The 18,829-nt window shown below is 42.3% G+C and overlaps 1 protein-coding gene across 1 annotated transcript in view; it reads right to left on the reverse strand.

Annotated features, from left to right (window-relative positions):
- itfg1 (integrin alpha FG-GAP repeat containing 1) overlaps positions 1 to 18,829 on the reverse strand; it is a 140,421-nt gene that overhangs the window by 3,069 nt on the left and 118,523 nt on the right. Inside the window, exons 15-17 of the mRNA XM_030414566.1 lie at positions 10,177 to 10,301; positions 5,737 to 5,819; positions 4,919 to 5,036 (exon numbers count right to left, since the gene is read on the reverse strand). Coding sequence (XP_030270426.1) covers positions 4,919 to 5,036; positions 5,737 to 5,819; positions 10,177 to 10,301 — 326 coding nt within the window. The remainder of the gene's footprint in view (positions 1 to 4,918; positions 5,037 to 5,736; positions 5,820 to 10,176; positions 10,302 to 18,829) is intronic.

Genomic DNA, 18,829 nt, shown 5'->3' on the forward strand with positions numbered 1-18,829 from the left:
ACACACACACACACACACACACACACACACACACACTACAAAGGACAAGACTTGACATGTGTATTTATAACCAGAAGCCTATAGACACCTGGGCAGGTGTGATGACTGGACGTGTTAGAGCCCTAAGCTGAGAACAAGATGTGTAAAGGACCCTAACCCTATCGAAACACGAGAGGTTGTACAACATAACATGTAATAAATAAAATGCAGTGTGACCAACAGAAAGTCTGAATAGGAACAAGTGTTAGATGTCAGGCAGAGTAAGAGTTGTAGACACAATTGAGTTTATTGAGTAAAAGTTTAGGAATATATTCTTAGATAAATGCATAAAAGTACTGAGAAAGGCAACTTTTCTACTATAATATGTTTATTTATTGTAGTAATATTGATATAGTATTGTATGTACTACACTATTGGATCATTATAGGTGCATTAACATGTACGTGACTGTAATCATTCCTGTGTTGTGTTTTGAAGGAATATCCCTTTTTTAATTTTTTTAAATTAAGATAATTTTTTAGTCTTTTAGTCTTTTATTCGATATGACAGTTTAGAGAGTGACAGGAAACGAGGGCGAGAGTCGGGGAAGACATGCAGCAAAGGGCCACACGAGGCAACGAGGTGTAATCCAACCCGGGCCGCTGCTGAGGACACATCCTCCGTACATCCGCTGCTCGCTCCACCCGGTCACCACAGTATCTTCCTTTTCTAACACAACTCCAATGTAGGTGATGGAAGGTAAAAGCAAAAGTCTTCAATGTCTACAAATGCATTTCCTCCATCTCTAACATGACAATCACAGTAGGAGGGATCTTTCCCAACAAATGTGGACAGAATGGACATTTGCATCAACTAATGACTCTTCCTACACATCAGCATGTGGACATTGTTGAGTTAGAAATGAGAACCTTTTTTCAGTGTAATAGCTGAACTACTTACAGACTTTATCCATTATTTCATCTATAACAGTGCTTCATATCTGAGTTGATTAAATGTTTTAGAGTAGCTTTCAATAGTTAGTTCAATACTAATTTCTCCTTGAAGCCTTCAGGGTGTTACTGTTTAAAAGATTCTTTTGTTTTGTGTGAATATCACTTAAAGGAAAGTCTGTCATTATAAAGTTACAGTCTTTTGGTCCGTAACACCATTCGAAATGAGGTTTGATGGGTTGGGGAGTGAAGGAGTGAAATGTCCTCATTTTTTGAGCAGTTGAGCACAAAAGATGCCACATAATCTGGACTGGTGACAGTGGAGTCAGAAATACATTTAGGCCTGTTGTGTGTGACATCAGTGACAAACTGAGGATGGGAAGAAAATAGCCTTGAACTTTAAAGTATCTGAATGGGACCATCTCTTTTGTCACTGCCTCAACACTGACTAAACGTTGCAGTTGAGCAGGTATGGACAGGACGGAGCTCAGTCTCAGTAGAGGGATCTTTTGAGAAGGCTGTTCCTTTTAAACGACAGCCAATCCTTCACTGAAGTTGACTAGTTTGCTGCACCCAGAAGACAGGCAGCAGCACATCTAGTGCATTTTTTTATGCCGTCAGTTTTGATTTGTAATAAAACCTTCATCTATCATCCAAGTTACAGACGCTTCATATTGACTGATGTACTTTTTTTCCTTTTCCAGGGAAACATTTTTGAAGGAGTAGATGGATTGATGTGATGCTCTTTTCTTTAAATAACTGATCCAAGGAGCGGTGCTGCTGCTGAAGCCCGGTCTAATTGATTGTCTGGGGGATACCACCAAATTGTCATCCTGAGGCCCGAATCATCATTAGACAGCAGAGCATCGATTTGTGTCCTTCTAACGGTTTTAATGACACAGTGGTGCATGTGCGTCTGAAGCCAGGTGGAAAGCTACAGTGAGGTATGGTGTAGTCTCACCGGGCTTTAATGTCAACTCATTAAATCTGGTCTACATGTCCTGCATGAACACGATGCATCTTAGGGAGGCAGATTGATTACATTCTGCTTCATTACATGTTTTTCTCATCTATCTCTTACATATTCCTTTCCTGTCATTCATACGATGAATACCCATCACCCCAGCTAATACTGCATTGCACAGAAGTTCACAGGAGATGTGTAAAAAGCCCTGTTAGCTTGTTAGGCAGGACAGCACGCCTTTGCCCCTGTGCTTCTGCCCTCTACCTGACTTTGTTATTAGAAGAGCAAATACCAGAGGCGGCGGTGCAAACACGCAGAAATGCCAAATGTCAATCAGCGGGCTCGCCCTGACCTTACTGGATACCCCGCTGTAAAGAGGTGGGAGAGGATGAGATATGAAGGAGGATGTTTAGCAAGAGGTATATACGATTCAGCCTCAATCTTAATTCCCTGGATGGTGCAGGAGGTCACACCACATTAGCCTGTCAGCCCAGATGTGTGTCTTTCAAATATTAAGGCCGGCTGAGTATTCCAAATTCAATCAAATCTGCTGTGTTTTCAAAAGCTGCCAGTCTGAATGCAATGCTGCAGTGTGGAGGGAGCTGAGGTCTGTTTGCCCATCAAACCTGCTGCCTGCAGCACAGCTTCAGACCAGCACGTTAAACTGGTTCAACTACAAGTGGCAAAGCTTTGATTCATGGTAGGAAAATTGTTACGTGTTGGTTAATAAAGTGCCAATATACAAAAAAAAATCACAAGTGCATATTAATAAGAGGAGCAAAACTAAGAATGTTATTAGCATGTAACATAGTGTGGATGTGGTAAAATATGAAAATATGAATCACGAGATTCTCTTAAAGAGTAAAACACAGAAAACAGAAGCTCTACCAAGCAGAATGATGTAAATATCCATCAATTCATCAAGTATTTTATATAAAGATAGGTGATTAAACTCAGCTCTCTCTGTCCCAATAAAAAAAGAAAAGAGAAAGAAGCAGTTTTGATTTTCCACCTCAACTTTTTTCCAGGAGGAATGGATGGATTGATTTATTCCTCAAAGTTCTGAAAACTGTTTACTAACAAGACTTTTCCAGGTCCGTTCTCAGTGTACCTCGAGGCTGGCTCTTATTTGTACCTTAGCTCTCATCTTTTGAAGAACATCTCAGTGAATTTATGTAGCATCTTGTAAAGTGGTTTCCAAATATACCACACTTTTACACAAGCACATTTTGTTGAAAGAGGTCCCTGTCCCAGTGTCTGTACAGTGTCATGCACTCAGCTGGACATCTCCTGTTTATGGACCAAGCACATTTTGTTGAAAGAGGTCCCTGTCCCAGTGTCTGTACAGTGTCATGCACTCAGCTGGACATCTCCTGTTTATGGACCAAATATAATAAGAGCTATATTCAAATGCACATCCCATTGCATCTCTATCAGTTTAATGCTTTATCAAATGCTCAAATAAAATCCATGTGTGTATTACCACCAGTGGCTATGTATACACTATATTTTGTATATTTCTCTTGGACGTGTGGTTAGGATTCATTTTCTTTTCAATTGTTTTTTAAAAATGTTTTCAGTCATAGTTCCCCGTCTACTTCAGTTGTTGTTTCACCTGACTCACTTGACTCACTTTCACTTTTGGATTCTGAGTCTGTGGTAAATGTATATTCAGCAACTGCTGCGTGTTTTTTTTGCTTTGAATTTTGTCTTATGATCCACAACAGCAGTGAAGTTGAAATAATTTAAAGCACTGGCCTTGAGATAAACCCATGGCATCATCAAGTTATTCAGAAGACTCCTGTGTTTCTATACTGAGAACCACAACTGATAACACTACACAGCTTTCAACTTCAGAGTGGCAGCAGTAGTGAAAAGGTAGAAATTGTTAACTGTGACTGGTCAGCCAAAGCACATTATAGCGGTCAAGCCAGAAACTGCTTCTCTGTGGCTTTAAACCATGCGGCTTGTTTGAGCATGCCAGACGTGATTTTGTATGAAGTATAGTGCCGGTGACTGCAACTGTGACAGAGCTGGTTCTCCAGATGTGCATGTCCCTCGTGCTTCCTCTCACAATCTTGTTTCTCAACCCTCACAAGACTCCACGTCACCTTCACCTCTCACAAATATCTCCTTCCATCCATAAATGCAGTGCTGGTTCACATGAAGCTGATGCTCACGCCCACACATCCCCCAAAACAGGGCAATTAGAGGGCTTCTGAGTGTGTAACCATGCACACATGCCATCCTGCGTATAGGCACACACACACACACGCACGGACACACGCACGGACACACGCACACACACATTAAGTGCACACACTTGCACAGCAGATGGCTTGGAGGAGATGCCAAAAACTTCCAGCACTGCTCAGCCCGGCAGACAGCACGAGCACCATGATTGTAGATGAAAAGGAAACAATTCACAGACAGAAAAAAGACAATGTGCAGGAATTACTGTTAAATATAATTTGTGTCTGTGTGTCCTCGACCATTTTCATTTTACTGTGAACATAATATGTGTGTGTGTGTGTGTGATGGAACAAATGGACCAGGAGGAGCTGAAACACACATGTGAAAACCCTGAAGGGAATATTTACGGCTGTAAGGAAGAGCAGATCTGCCATGCTGAAAGGACAGAAGCAGGCAATTACAGCTGAACGTCCTTCCAGGTTGTGGCCCGGAGAGAGAGAGACAGAGAGGAAGAGAGAGAGAGAGAGAGAGAGAGAGGGAGAGAGAGAGAGAGAGAGACAGGGAGAGAGAGCGAGAGAGAGAGAGAGAAGGAGTGTGTATGTGCGTCTCAGCGGGAGTCTAGAGGACTACAGGACAGGGACAGTGAGACCCATCTGCTGCTGGTTGTGACCAATCTGCTCTCTCTCTCTCACACACACACACACACACACACACACACACACACACACACACACACACACACACACACACACAGTAAATCACCAGGAAGAGGCCAACTTTAACCACACCATTATGCGTGTGCGTGTGTGTGTGTGTGTGTGTGTGTCCTGACCTTCTCTTGCCAGTGGAGGATTCCGATAATGACGAGGATGAAGACACACACTCCGATCAGCGCGATGGCCGTCAGCAACACGCTGTTGCTGGGAGTCAGGTACAACTTAGCACTCCAACTAAAGAGAGAGAGAGAGAGAGAGAGGGGGGTGAATAATATGATGACTGGCCATATGCTGTTTTTTTGTAATTACCAAACAGCGAACATTAGCAGAGACTGTTTACTAATCAAGGTAAACTAACTACATAAATGAACATCTCTTTCACACCTGAGCAGAATTAAACAGTTTTTTTCACCAAGAACTTTTATTTATTTCAAGCAATTTCATAAACCACTTTTACACATTACATTTATCATGACACAATCTGTTAGCTAAGCCGGCATGTGAGAAGGATACCCCGGCAGCTCTGGTGAGATCTGCTTTCACCCGTGTTTTTTCCCTGTAGGTGTGTGTCGGTGCTCGCATGTGTGGCAGGCCTGGTGAGTTGTGTTATGGTGCAATGTGGAGGAAGGTGTGTGTGTGTGTTGAAAAGCCATCTGGAGCACCTCCCGTGGTTTGAGCTACATGTGAACAATGTCATGATAACATGAGAACACATGCTGCGAGGAGACTCTGTGTGTGTGTGTGTGTGTGTGATTCTCTGTATTTGAGGCAACATTAACTTGAGTAGGTTGATCAGTGGCATCACAGGAGGCCGTTTAAGCGTTGAAAGGTGTCCATAGCAACAAGCATCAGCGTGTCTCCCAGAAAATGACACTACTGGGAGCAGTTTTGATGCGTCTTTACCGCGTTGTGTAGGAGGATTGTGTTGGTGTACCTGCGGGGCTTATTGTGAGGGAAGGGGATGACGATGAGCTGAGAGTTGGGAATGATGGCCGTCCACTCCTGCTTCCTTATGTCCTGGAAAGACACAGAAAACACATTAACTGGTGATATATTCACATACATGCAAATACATTAAGGTCAAAATATTGCCAGCTTTCCACAGAGACACACACACTTGGACAGATGCACACTCAGAATATGTATGTTAAGTCCTCTGGGGCAGAATAATGGGGTCCCATGGTTTTCCTTAGCTACTGTGGATTGGCTATTTTAAGCTGTGCATTTAAGACACAGACAACCTGCTACTTGAAATAAATTACCCTCAACTGTGGGGAGCAGCACAGATTTTCCAGCCTGTGTGGGTCTGTGTGCACATTGGTGTGCATCTGTATGTATTTATGTGGCTGTGTGTGAGAGAGTTCAGCCTTCCGCAGAACAAAACATTATGTCAGCCTCGGCCTTTTTGAAATATACTTCATCTTTTCTAAACCTGTAACTCTACCTCACCCTCACTGAGCTCTGCTTTAAAGAGCGCCAGCATGATTCACCATCGAATACAAAATGGTTGTACATGAGGACTGAGATGGAAACAATTGTTTTATTAAGGTCTGGCTTTAAAACCTTTATTTCACTTCACTAGAATATTATTTCACACATAGTTTCACTTTTTAGATTAGTTTTAGTTCAACTTTAATAACCTCGCCCACAGAGCCGTTTTCACGCACGTTGCCTGATTAGCCTGCGTGGGCGTGAACATATTGTGCTTGATTGACGGCTGCCTCAGTCCTATTTTTTCTTGCACCTGTTGGGGTGCTTTTGATGACAGCTCTCCATATATGAAATTCACTTTCTATTTACAATATATATACAATAACTTCCTAGAGTTGAGTCACATCACATCATTCCAAACACAGCTCCACCAAGCTTTAAATGATTGTAGATCTAATTAGCTGAAAACACCTACAGACGTGAGAGTTGAGTGACATCTTCTCATATAAAGTATTCTTTATGTGAGGTCACAGGGGTGAAGTTTCCAAACCCACATAAACACATGTGCATGCACCTGGCATCATAAACAATTATGCTTTTCCTGTGTCCTTTGTGCTGCATGTTTCTGGTGCATACACATCTTCTTCTTCTTCTTTTTTTTTTTTTTTTTACATCCATCCTATTTTTTAGTGTCCACTCACAGTTAAATAGTGTGAGAGGATTTCAGCACTCCGGGGTTAAGCTGGACGGGCGGTGAATGTTAAGACACAGAGTTGAAGAATCAGAGAGCTTAAAAAACATTTGTCTGACAGCAGTTTCACTTTCAAGTTCAGGCTTCATTTTTAGTAGTTTGCTGCCTTGAGGCTCACCACCCATGCTGACATCTGACATAAGACTGACACACACTGTATTTATGCTCTGCATACAACAGTGATTTATTTCTGGATAAGCCCACCATCACTCTGTGTCTGCTGGCTTTCTTTGTCACGTTTCTGAAATCATTTCGCCCTGTGTCTTGATGAAGCATCCAAGGTTGTGTTCAGGCTCATTGGAGGTTAAGCGCCCAGAGATATCACATTAAAGATTTAAAAACTGTAATCATGCTTGTAGCTGTGAGGAATGAACATTTCCAGCTTCACATTTGGCAGAATCTGGAAGTGCCACTGCTCTTTAATTGTGACTCTCCGTTTCTTCATCAATTGAGAGGAACCACATCTCGCAGCTATTTTGAAAAAGCATGAGACACCGGCGTTGCTTTTTACATAATGAGCACATTCTCGCCGCCAGCCATTGTCGCTTAGCTCTTGGAAAGCGCTGCCGTCGGTGCGGCAACTGGCGGGGGAGCAGAGCTGCAGACGAGTCAGCCTCCACTGCTGCTGCCTGGGAGCAGATCCGATCTGGCTGTTTGGAAGAGAAAAGTGTTCCCAAGTCTTCAGAGAGAAAGAGAGACACTCTGGTTCAAAGCCAGGGAAACTGGCACACTATGAGAGAGCCAGGGAGATGGATACAGAGATGGAGAGTGAGGGAGGCAGAGAGAAAGCGAGAGTGACAAGTAGGGGACTGATTAGTGAAGCAAACCACTTTGAGCAGCAAAGGGAATCCCCTGGGTGGAAGATAAGTGAACAGGAGGAGAGAGACTCAAAAGAAAAAGACGGGGAGGGGGCGAATAAAAGAGGGGAATGATTGGACAGAAGATGGAAGATATCCAAGTAGATTTTACAAAACCTCTCCTTCTGTGAGACAGCAGGCAGGAACTCTCATTGTAGAGGAGAAAATTGTAAAGGGCACAGCGGGGGAGACAGTGAGAAAATGGGAGCCGGACAGAAATGAAGAAAGAGAGAGAGAGAGAAAATAAAAACAGAAACAGAAAGTTGACACACAGGAAGATCCAACACTGCCGACTGAGCACGGTGTTGCAGCGGTCAGGATTTATAGACCTCCTCCTCATTACAGGTAGATTTGATGGAGTTACTCCTTTCTCGAGTCCCTGTGGGTAAAAAAACCTGCTTGGCATAATGGGCCGCATCTTTAGGTATTCATTAATTCACTTTGTAGAAGGAATGTGCGAGGGGGAGGAAAAATGAGGGAAAAAAAGACACATTTCTTTGCATAGGAAAAAGGAGTGTGCAGAGGGGAGGGGGGGGCAACAAAGCAGCTTGTTTGAGATGAGTGTTCTTGGTGCACTACAGCTTCTGAGTCGCGGACAGACCCATCTACAATTCTAATCAGCTGCCTGACAAAGATCCTGGTGCCACATGGGAGGGGAAAAAAGAGCCCTGTCGTGCCTAATATTCACTGTGACAAGTGCAACGTGAGCGTGAGAGGGAACGCAGATGGAGATGAATGCGGAAAGCGTGTGAGAGAACTGAGCTGAGCAGCGCTGACATTTGAAGGAGTGTAGCGCAGAAATGTGGCAGACGAACAGATTAAAAACATAAACTCGATCAATTATTAAGGGTATTATTATAACGGCGGCTTGTAGTATGATGGGAGGCATACATCGACTGCACAGTCATTCATGCATCCTCCACTCTCAGGGCTGTTACACAAAGATGTGTTTGAAGCTAGATGCGAGCAGAGGATGTTTCCGGTCCACTGGGGAGATTGTGGCACCTTTAACAACCCTGCAGGCGATATCTTCAACATCCCATACAGTACATTATAAGAAGGATGTGTAATCTATCTGCCATAAAGCACCTGTGTGGTAGGCGTTTCAACTCTCACCGTCTCTTCTTCTCAAGAAGGCACAAAAAAATGTCTCACCTCCAGTCTTGCAGTCTGATTCTGCCACATTTCCTTTCAAAACTCTTTCCTAATGATGAGGACTGTGAAATATGCTTCTTAAGACTGCTATCAAAACAGAGAAGATTCTTATAATATAATTCATTTCTTAATTTGAGAGTTCAATGAAGAAACAAAAAATAAATTATGACTTGTCTTTCAGAGAGGTAATATTAATCCATATCCATGGATACAAAAACAACCAAAGACTTGCAGTAGAAAAAATTGGGGAGTGAAATAGTGATTAGCGCTTTGTCTGTCTTAATTGTTTCTTTGCGTTTAGCTAATACATCTTGATCAAACATTTCACAAACTAAAAAGAGAAGCAAAACAAAACACTTTAATTTGGATTACAGGCTTCTCACATTCTTTAATTATGTGCTTCCTAAATTGGCTGACATTTTGAAACGTATATAAACACTAGATAGCTGATATTTTGTTGCATTAACTTCCGCTTGATTAAGAAAAAACAACCTCAACAAACCGTTTGTTTCTCCAGGATTAGGTAAACACGGCGCTCTCTGATTAGAATCTCTAATTAGCTAAAAATAATAATACATGGAGGGTCATCCTTCTTCTGGATCTCCACAAAATACTCTTTAAAAAAGTCTCACAGTCCTCAGAAGAAATGCATAACGTGAACTAAAGCTTGAGCTGCAGGAGAAAAACAGCTATTCAGCTCTGCTTATGACTTTAAGGTGCCTGAATTGCTCGTAACGTGAATGAGTCCACCATCTGATGTTTTTCTTGGAAGGTTTTCTGGTTGGTAACACCATGATCCCGAGGCTATTTTTGTTCTTTTCTTGCTCCCTTTTTAGGCTCACTGCATAGACGTTAAATGTCTCGGCCACGCATGCCATACACTGTTATACTCACAAGAGGTTAGGCTGCTCAGAAATGACTTAATGAGGCATGTGAGTGGCATTATACATGTTTTAAGAGACTTCTTGTTAAACAACCATTTTAATGTAATTTGCATCCAGATGGTTTACTTTTTTTTAAATCTTTGGTTATTTAGCACACCTTCTTCCTCCTTGTCTGAGCTGACAGACACACCTCAGTGTACCTCCCTCAAACCTCCTGTGAGACAGCACAGCCTGTGGCTCTTCCTGCAGGAGTGCTGTGCAGTGTCCAGGTAATATAAACCCCTTCATTTCCTCACCGTCTCTCCAGGCTGCCGGGGGATGCCGACGAAAAGGTGGTCCAGGAAGTTGGCGCTGCGTCCGAGGCCCAGCACAGTGTAGGGCAGCTGGAGGGAGAAATGAGCCGACTGGCTCAACTGACCGGCTGCAGGAAGAGAGGGAGATAAAAGAGTATTTGTAATGGAAGAAAACAGGACGTGTTATTCTCAACACATAACCACATCAGGATAAATAATGAGCTGGATCTCAAACGGTATTTTGCCCTGGTGTTTTTTTTTTCAGGACGCATTTTGGTCCTATTTCGACTGGATGGACTGTCATGAAATTCTGTATCGACAATAATGGTCCTCAGATGATGAACCGTACTGACTTTGGTGTTTGACATATTTTATTCAATTACCAGCATGAGTCAGTAATGTTGGTTTTAAGTGAAATGTACCAAAACGTACTTAACAGATTGAAACCTTTCATCCTCCATCATTGAGTCAATATCATAATGTATTATGACTGAATACCAGCATAATTAATAACATACATAAAATACTAAATTAAGATATTTTTAGCATGCATTGTGTTTACATTTAGCAGCCTCACACAAACACCAGATTATCTGAAGACTATACAGGGCAGCAGGAAGGAGTCCTAACACTGGAGCCAAGTTCACATTTTTGAATTATTGTCTCCCGCTCCTTTATGTCATTGGGTTGTTTGAATGCTTTTTTGATTTGTTGCCTGAAATAAGGTCGACAGTTAAGCTAGTAAACAGCTTATTTTCACATTTTACTATACAAGACAAAACACATCAGTAATACCCCACTTGTGATGTGAGTGGCTACATAAAATGGAATTCTGCTCCATTTGTCAACTGGTAGATGGATCCATCTGTAGTTAAGTGTGAATAGTAGCCTACAGTGTAGTGGGAGGGTTAGTGGTGGTGACGCTGAAATCATGTGACCAGGATTTTTGGTTTATAGCTGAACATTAGCTTTTTACTCCTGGCAGTTGCATTTGGCGCACACAGCATTTGAAATGACAAAGAAGGTACTTAATTATCTGCTCATTAGACTTCTCTCAGGTACGACATAATGGTCATTGTATGAACATTGAACCTTCAGCCCTGCGTGAGTATTTAGCCTTGTATTTTTGTCTGTACATTTAGATTTTAAATGTATAAACATGAATAAAACTTATGTTTTTAATGTTGTTTAATTTATTTCTCTGACTCATACGTACACTGTGTGCTGCTGCCTCTTCTAAACATTCTGTAAACAAGCTAATAAACTTTGCACATTTCCATGTGTGACTTTCTGACTACACTGTCAGCTGCGCATGAAAACACACCTTATTTGCTTTAGTTATCTCATAACTGTCGCTGCAATGACCCTGCTCTCCCAAAGAAATCATTTAAGCATGATGTAATGTAATTTGATCAGCTTCTACCTGACCCATCCTGACCATGACTGTCAGTGATAAGGCTATAACGGGCATGTAAACATGATGAGAAGGAGGAGGATGAAACAGACCACAGGAGGCGATCGGGCCATGGGGACCGCAGTGTGAGACCTCGCTCTGACATGAAGACGCATCATAAAAGATACAAATCAGAGTGAGACACCTGAGGCCAGTCCAACACCTCTGCCTCTCTCCTCGCACAACCTCCCTCCTCCTGTTTTCCCTCCTTACTTACTATTCTCATCCGTCTCTTGTTTCCTCCCCTCTGCTCATCTCTCTCTCTCTCTCCTCTCTCCCGCGATACATCACTTCGATTTGGCCTTACTCATTCTGCTTCCCCTTCTTCTCCTCCCTCCTGCTCGTCTTCTCTCTCTCTTCCCTTCAGCTGCTGTTTCTCGCCCACGCCACCCAACTCTGCCAAGTGCAGCCGACATAAATCAACCTCTACGTGGTAAACAAAGAGAGGGAAGGAGAGAGCGAGAGCGATGGAAGAAGAGAGAGAAAGCCTCTAGGCAGCCAGTGATCAGAACTAATGTGGATGGACTGCGTATTGCAGGCCGAGAGGAGCACAACGCCTTTGCTTGTCTCTTTACTTTTTTTTAATATATGCCTATCCTGACTTCAGTTAAAAAAAGGATTTGTTGAGTTCATTTCTGGCCTCGTCAGCTGAACCTGGGTCAGGCCGGTCAGGCTCAATGCAACTAATACTTCTCTTCTTAAAGCTTGTTCATATTGCAAAAATAAATCTGCTGTTTATCTCGGGAATATCCCATGTAATGGTAACCATGAGCAGCAAATGGGAGAAAGTGAGTAGCTAACCTGGTCTAAACCAGTCTGAGCTATGGCATGGAATAAAAGTCCAGTCATGATGCTGTATAATGTGCATGCTGTGGCTGCAGTCAGTCTTGATACTGAATGGACCCATCGACTTTTGCCACCTTGTACCAAAGAGCACTTTTCATCAGTCGCCTCTCTTAATATCTCTAAATTTCCCCCGCTTGCAATCGCTCTATGTATTTTTTTCCCCTGAACTGTAGTGCTGTGAGGAGGCAGGATAATTGCCTTAATCACACACCACAGATAGGCTGAAGAGGGGAGAGAGACGGAAATATTGGCTGTTTCCAGGAAAGGCAGGGCACAGTTTCATGGACATTGACTTGTTCAAGTACAAAGCCCTGGCTTCTAACAGGCATTGAAGATGAACCCTGGTGGGTCTGACATTTACTGAGAGGTGTGTGTGTGTGTGTGTGTGTGTGTGTGTGTGTGTGTGTGTGTGTGTGTGTGTGTGTGTGTGAGTGTGCGTGAGTGTGTGTGTGTATGTGTGTGTGTGTGTGTGTGAGTGAGTGTGTGTGTGAGAACAAGAAATGTACTGTAGCAGATCAGTTTAAGCTACGTTCTGCTGAATGAGATTTAATACATGATTTAAATGATAATCTAATAGTTTTACTAATGAAGGAAGATGAAGGTAGTAGGGGGGAGATATAAAATCAGCCATGCTAGCAGCACGATGCAGAAGCATCTCAGCAACTAATGGATGGATTGGAACAAACAGACTTTTCCCTAGATGGTAATATGGGGTTTACATTTGGGGTTTTTAGCGAAGTATCTCAACTACTATTAAATCAATTACCATGGAATTTAGTTTATGGTGTCCAGAGAATAAATGTTAATGACTTTGCCACCAGCAGGTCAACGTTTTCACCAATCTAGTGAAACATCTTGACATCCAACTGGCCCAATTACTAGGATAAAATGTTGGCAGTTAACATCTCTGAAAAGCACTCATTTATTCACATTTGTCAGTGTCATAGGCCTGTGCACCATACTGACATTTCTAAAAGTTACCGAGAGTTAAAGTAAATACTTTTCAAGTCTGAATTTCAACATTTGTAAGTGTTTTAAAACATAATCGAGGCCTTTGTAGGTCTGAAGTCAGGATGTTTGCAAGATTAGCCAAATTAAAATTTAGGACTTTGTAAAGGGGGGTACACACATAAGGATTTTATAAATCTTAAGAGATTTTTTATCTGTAGAGCGAGAGTTAAAGTTAATTCCTTTAAAGTCTGAATTTCAACATTTGTAAGTGTGGAAACCACTGGATATTTTTGAGGAGACATCTGGACAACTAAACCGGAGTTTTACCAAGACCTAAGGACATTCTCCAGCTGTGATTGTTGTGACAAAAACAGGTATTTTTAGCCTAACCCTAGTTTTTGTGACTAAACCAAATTGGGCCATTGTCACAACATAACATTTAGCTGAAAGCACTGTTGTGTCAAAGTACAGTCTCACAGAGCTGCTAGCTTATCTTTAGACTCTTCAGTCTTGTTCCAAGGTGACTTGTAATCTGATAAAGGAAACAAAATGTACTAAAAATGTTTGTGTGTATTCTAAAAAACTGTATGAAAACACACACATCCCACCGCTGGGAATCTGCAGGAGATGACAAAAGTCATATCCTGTCCATCGCCATGTGTAGCCCGACAGAACAAATTTCATTACCGAGGAACAAAACCACACAGGGAGCTGTCAGACCTCTACATAACTGAACCAGGAAGAAACTGTGGAGGTCGAAACTTTTTATGATGTTCTGCTCAAGTCTTCCTTTAACTTTTTTGTTTTTTTATAAAGGCCTGCATTACAAGAAGGCCTTAAAGGACGTAACATAGAACAAAGCTACATAAACCCTTCTCTTTATCAATTACAAATCACAGAATTAAATAAGGGAAATAATAAATTAGGTACATATTACAAAACCATGGGGGAACACAATTTATGAAAATGAGCCAAGTCACTCTAGGACCAACAGGACAAGAAGGAACCTGAGGTGGAAAGAAACTGGACTGGAATCTGGCAGATGTCCAGAGGAATTACGGCTGCAAAGCACATGCCAACAATCACCAGCAGCAGCCAGAAGAGGGCTGTATGTTTTTTTTTAAAAGTATATTTTTTGGACTTTATTGTAAGTACAGCTGAAGAGATGACAGGAAACAGGATGAGAGAGAGGGGGAGTGACACCCGGCAAAGGGCCACAGGCCGGGACTTGAACCTGGGGGCCTCCGCAGTGAGGACAAAGCCTCTGTACATGGGACGCCCGCTGCACCAACTGAGCTAAATGGCGCTCCGGGGCTGTAAGTTTTTAGTTTAGCTGCTCATGCTCAAAAACAGCCTCACCTGTCATCTACAAATACCATAAATCCCCTCACCTACTCCTGTCCGTATTAAACAACCATGAAGTGCCCTTTATGATAAAGCCACTTCTTGTTCTCGATATCCACCAATCAAATGCCAGACAGGGCACTGACCGTCCAACAGACAAAAGAATGCTACAGAGTGTTACTTTGAGATGGATCCAGCAGGGGAAGCTGTTTTAAATGAGTCCACCACCACCACTCTGTGCTTCACATTGAACTCCGTCCATGAGCCTGGACACAACAGGATTGTTGAGGGGATTGGACCTTTAAGCCAGTCTTGGTTTGATGTTTTTGACAGACTGCTGCTCCCTGTCAGGTGGATGGTGTGCACTTGGCCACCCAGCAGGGTGGACTGGGTCTGTGTCTGTGTCTGTGTGTCTGATGGAGGATCAAGCAGGGTTACGTTGCAGGCAGGGAGCCTGGCTTAGCGGCTGCTGAGTGCTGTGTGTGTGTGTGTGTGTGTGTGTGTGTGTGTGTGTGTGTGTGTGTGTGTGTGTGTGTGTGTGTGTGTGTGGACTGGCTAGTTTGGCCACGGCTGGAGCAAAGCCATTTCACAACATGGGGAGGCTGGCAAAGGACATTATGCAGAGCGGTGTCTCAGAGGGTCTGTGTTTTGTGTGTGTGTGTGTGTGTGTAGTATTGTACTATCTCCCTACGGCAGAGACAGTGGAGGCCTTGGCAGGGAATTGCACCCAGAACACATGACTGACAGTCTCCAGTCCACCTCTGAGAAGACCAACTGATTCAAAGCAGCCGGCCTTGGTGGGGATTTCTCTATGTACTTCTTATATTCAAAGTTCTCAACACAGACATAAACTACACACGATGCATCACATTCAACAAGTTAGTGTTAAAAAATCCTGCCAAATATATGAATGAGGGGACACAGAAAAAATCAGGAGCACAGACATGAGAGTGAATATACAGATGTCCAAAGGTTATAGCCGGATTAAAAATGGGAGAAACAGGAATAAAAGGAAAAGAAAACTGCCTTCCTCCATCTAAGCTTTTCCTTAATTTCCATCAAGTCCCCAAACTGAGGCGTTTCTGCCTTCATAAATATTGCCCCAGGTGCACCGATCTGCACAGTCACGACTAGACTGAACTCGGATGGATGGAATACAAAACAGATGGCGTGACTTTGAAAAGCTCACCAATAAGTAAAGATATAAATTGTTACTTATTGTTTTTATGGTTACTTTATGAATGAAATAAGAAGTTAGAAATGCAACTACAAGTAAATACAGTCCTACTTTTTTCATCAGATTAAAAAATGCATTGCTGGACCGTTTGGAAACCTATCAACTAGATTATTGGGATCCAAACAAATGAAATGTAAATATTTTTAGTAGTAGTTTACAACCTTCAGTATCACTGCCAGTTTCACTTTCAATGTCATTCCCACTTTTGTTTATTATGATCCATTCAAGTTTACTGTTGTACTTGGTAAAGAAGCAATATGTAAGAGAGTTTGAAATTATCAATAGAATATGAAGAAATAACAGTGTTGGCATTATATCAAAGGCATCTATGCTTTGTGTTGCAGAGATATCTTTTGAAATGACCATGCTAACCAGCTAGCAGTGGCCTTAAAAACCTCTTCTCTCAGTGGTCTACAGGTCCTGTGCTACTGCTGTAAATACCAACACTCAAGCTTCTATCTTCCTGGCTAACTGAGCTAACAAGCTAAAAGTCAGTACCTTTACATGATGTTAGAAAAGTTGGACTATTGTGTTAGTACGACTGAATCTGGACATTTGAAGTCCATGGAAACATGTTAGTCCGACTGAAATCGTGCTAAATTGAAATTCTCAAATTTGAACTAACACATCCAGATAAATGCAGTTGGCAGTTGATTTAGTCTTTCATGTATTCGCTGTAGTTGGACCTGAACTGGCCTCTGCTTTCTGTACATGCACCATAGTCCCCACACTGGGCACTGTTCTGGATGTCATCGATAGCATTAATCCGTATCAGGCAGCCGGGAAAAAACAAAGAAGACAAAGACGATGCAGGTCTTAATACAATAAAATATATTATGTACAGTGCCAAAAAGTAATCCATGTTTTCACCTTTGGCTGTGCAGCCCGTTTGTAGCTTCTTAACTTGTTTGGTATGTGACCCAATAGGTCAACCAGGTCCAGTAACAACGAGCTGAAACGTTGCATATTGCCGCCTACTGTGGTGAAGTTGGACATATTACCGTTAATCAATTGATCTTCCCTTGATACTTGTATACTGGGACAATGGCAATAGTCCAATTAAATGGCCTAATCGAGCTATGACCCGAGCTCGACTTAAGTGTGCATGGAAACACGCTGAGTATCTGCAGTAATTAACAGAATAGAGTTAGCAGCAGTCAGCTGCTCTGGTGATATGCTGTACATTATTTGGGGGGTGCTGAGTGCAACAGGCAGCCAATTTTTACATACTGCTCCTTTAAAAACACGAATATTTAATACTCATTGTCGTGAATGCAGGAGAGAGTAGTCGTTTCTTTATTCAAACACTTGTAAGTGGACACTAACTCTTACTGTCTTAAACTGGACCCAGTGTGTGAACCTGACCATGGGATTATTACATTTCTATTTTATCTTAAATTTATCCTCTCTGTCTCTGTCTGTCTCTGAAATTTCATATGTGCTGCCCTTTCATGACGTTTTTAATCTGCTCACTGGATTTTTGGGGTCCATTACTCCACTTAAAATCCCATTGTTGAAGCGCAACTTCTGTATTCAATTCAAAGCATTTGAGAGTTTTGTCAATCACATTTAGGATGCTATTTGGGCGGCTGTAGCTCAGCGGGTCGTCTAGTGATCGAAAGGTCGCTGGTTCGAATCCCCGGCTCCCCCAGGAGCAGTTGGCACCTTGCATGGCAGCCTCTGCCATCGGTGCATCACTGAATGCAATGACTCTGAATTGTTGCTAGCTCATGTAGGCTGCTAACAGTTGACATTGTGGGCTGAAAATAAATCACAATACTGAATATACACAGTAAATGATTTTAGATGTAGCGGTGTGGAATCTCAATTTAAGATACGTGTATGTCTTTTTTACCAACAGTGGTTTGTGGTGCAAGGGTTTTCCATGCTCGGTAAAATGATTTATGATTGGCCTGACAATATGTTGTCCTCATCTTTCTCTCAGCAGAATGCCAGAGAGTGAGGACAGTGACGATGATTTTGGGATACAAACTCTACCCTCGCTATTGAGTCTGACAAACCTTATTTCCTCATGAGCATAAAGTAAATGGCAAAATGGATAAAAATAATGTGAGAGACATTAGAGAAAGAAGACAGACAGGGAGAGGACATGGATGCCTCTGAGGGAGCTACTACATTTTGTCTGTGTGTGTGTGTCCGTCTGCCGAGGTCTATGACACATATCCTCATGTCCTGTCTGGAGGTTTTACCACCTCTGGGCAGCGTGCTGAGTGACAATGTGACGTCTAGCATCAGTCTGAAACAGAGTTAAGTGTGTGTTTGAACAAAGAAGGGAATACTGTTTTAGAGAAAATCAAAAATGATAAATATAAAGGAGGAATCTAAACATGGAGCATAGGAAAAACCAAACATTTAAACATAACAACATACTATCTGCTAATCCTCCTACAGGAGGGATAAGCTATAGCTGACGTGTTCTGTTCATCAAAATGTCAATATGGTCATAGACATAATTGGCTTATAGATCAGACACACACACTTTGTCCTGCTCTCTCACACACATCTTTTCTCTCCTCAGGCCTTCAAACTGAACGAAAAAAAAAAATGTTTTCAAAGAAATTCCTAGTGCCTGTCGCTATAGAAACCATTTGCTCCCCTGATGGCGATAAAAGGAGCAAATTGCAGAGAGGGAGGGTGGAGCCAGGAGGGCTATAAGTGCACATGCACACACATACACACACAACCCACACTGCCTAGAGAGCCCCCTTCAGTGTCCATACACTGATGTCAAGATCTGGACGTTGATTTGTTAGAAGAATGTGTGTATTTGTGATATATGTGTGAGTGCACACAAACATGTGGTG

This window comes from Sparus aurata, chromosome 4 (assembly GCF_900880675.1).
Source record: "Sparus aurata chromosome 4, fSpaAur1.1, whole genome shotgun sequence".
Classification (NCBI taxonomy): Eukaryota; Metazoa; Chordata; class Actinopteri; order Spariformes; family Sparidae; genus Sparus; species Sparus aurata.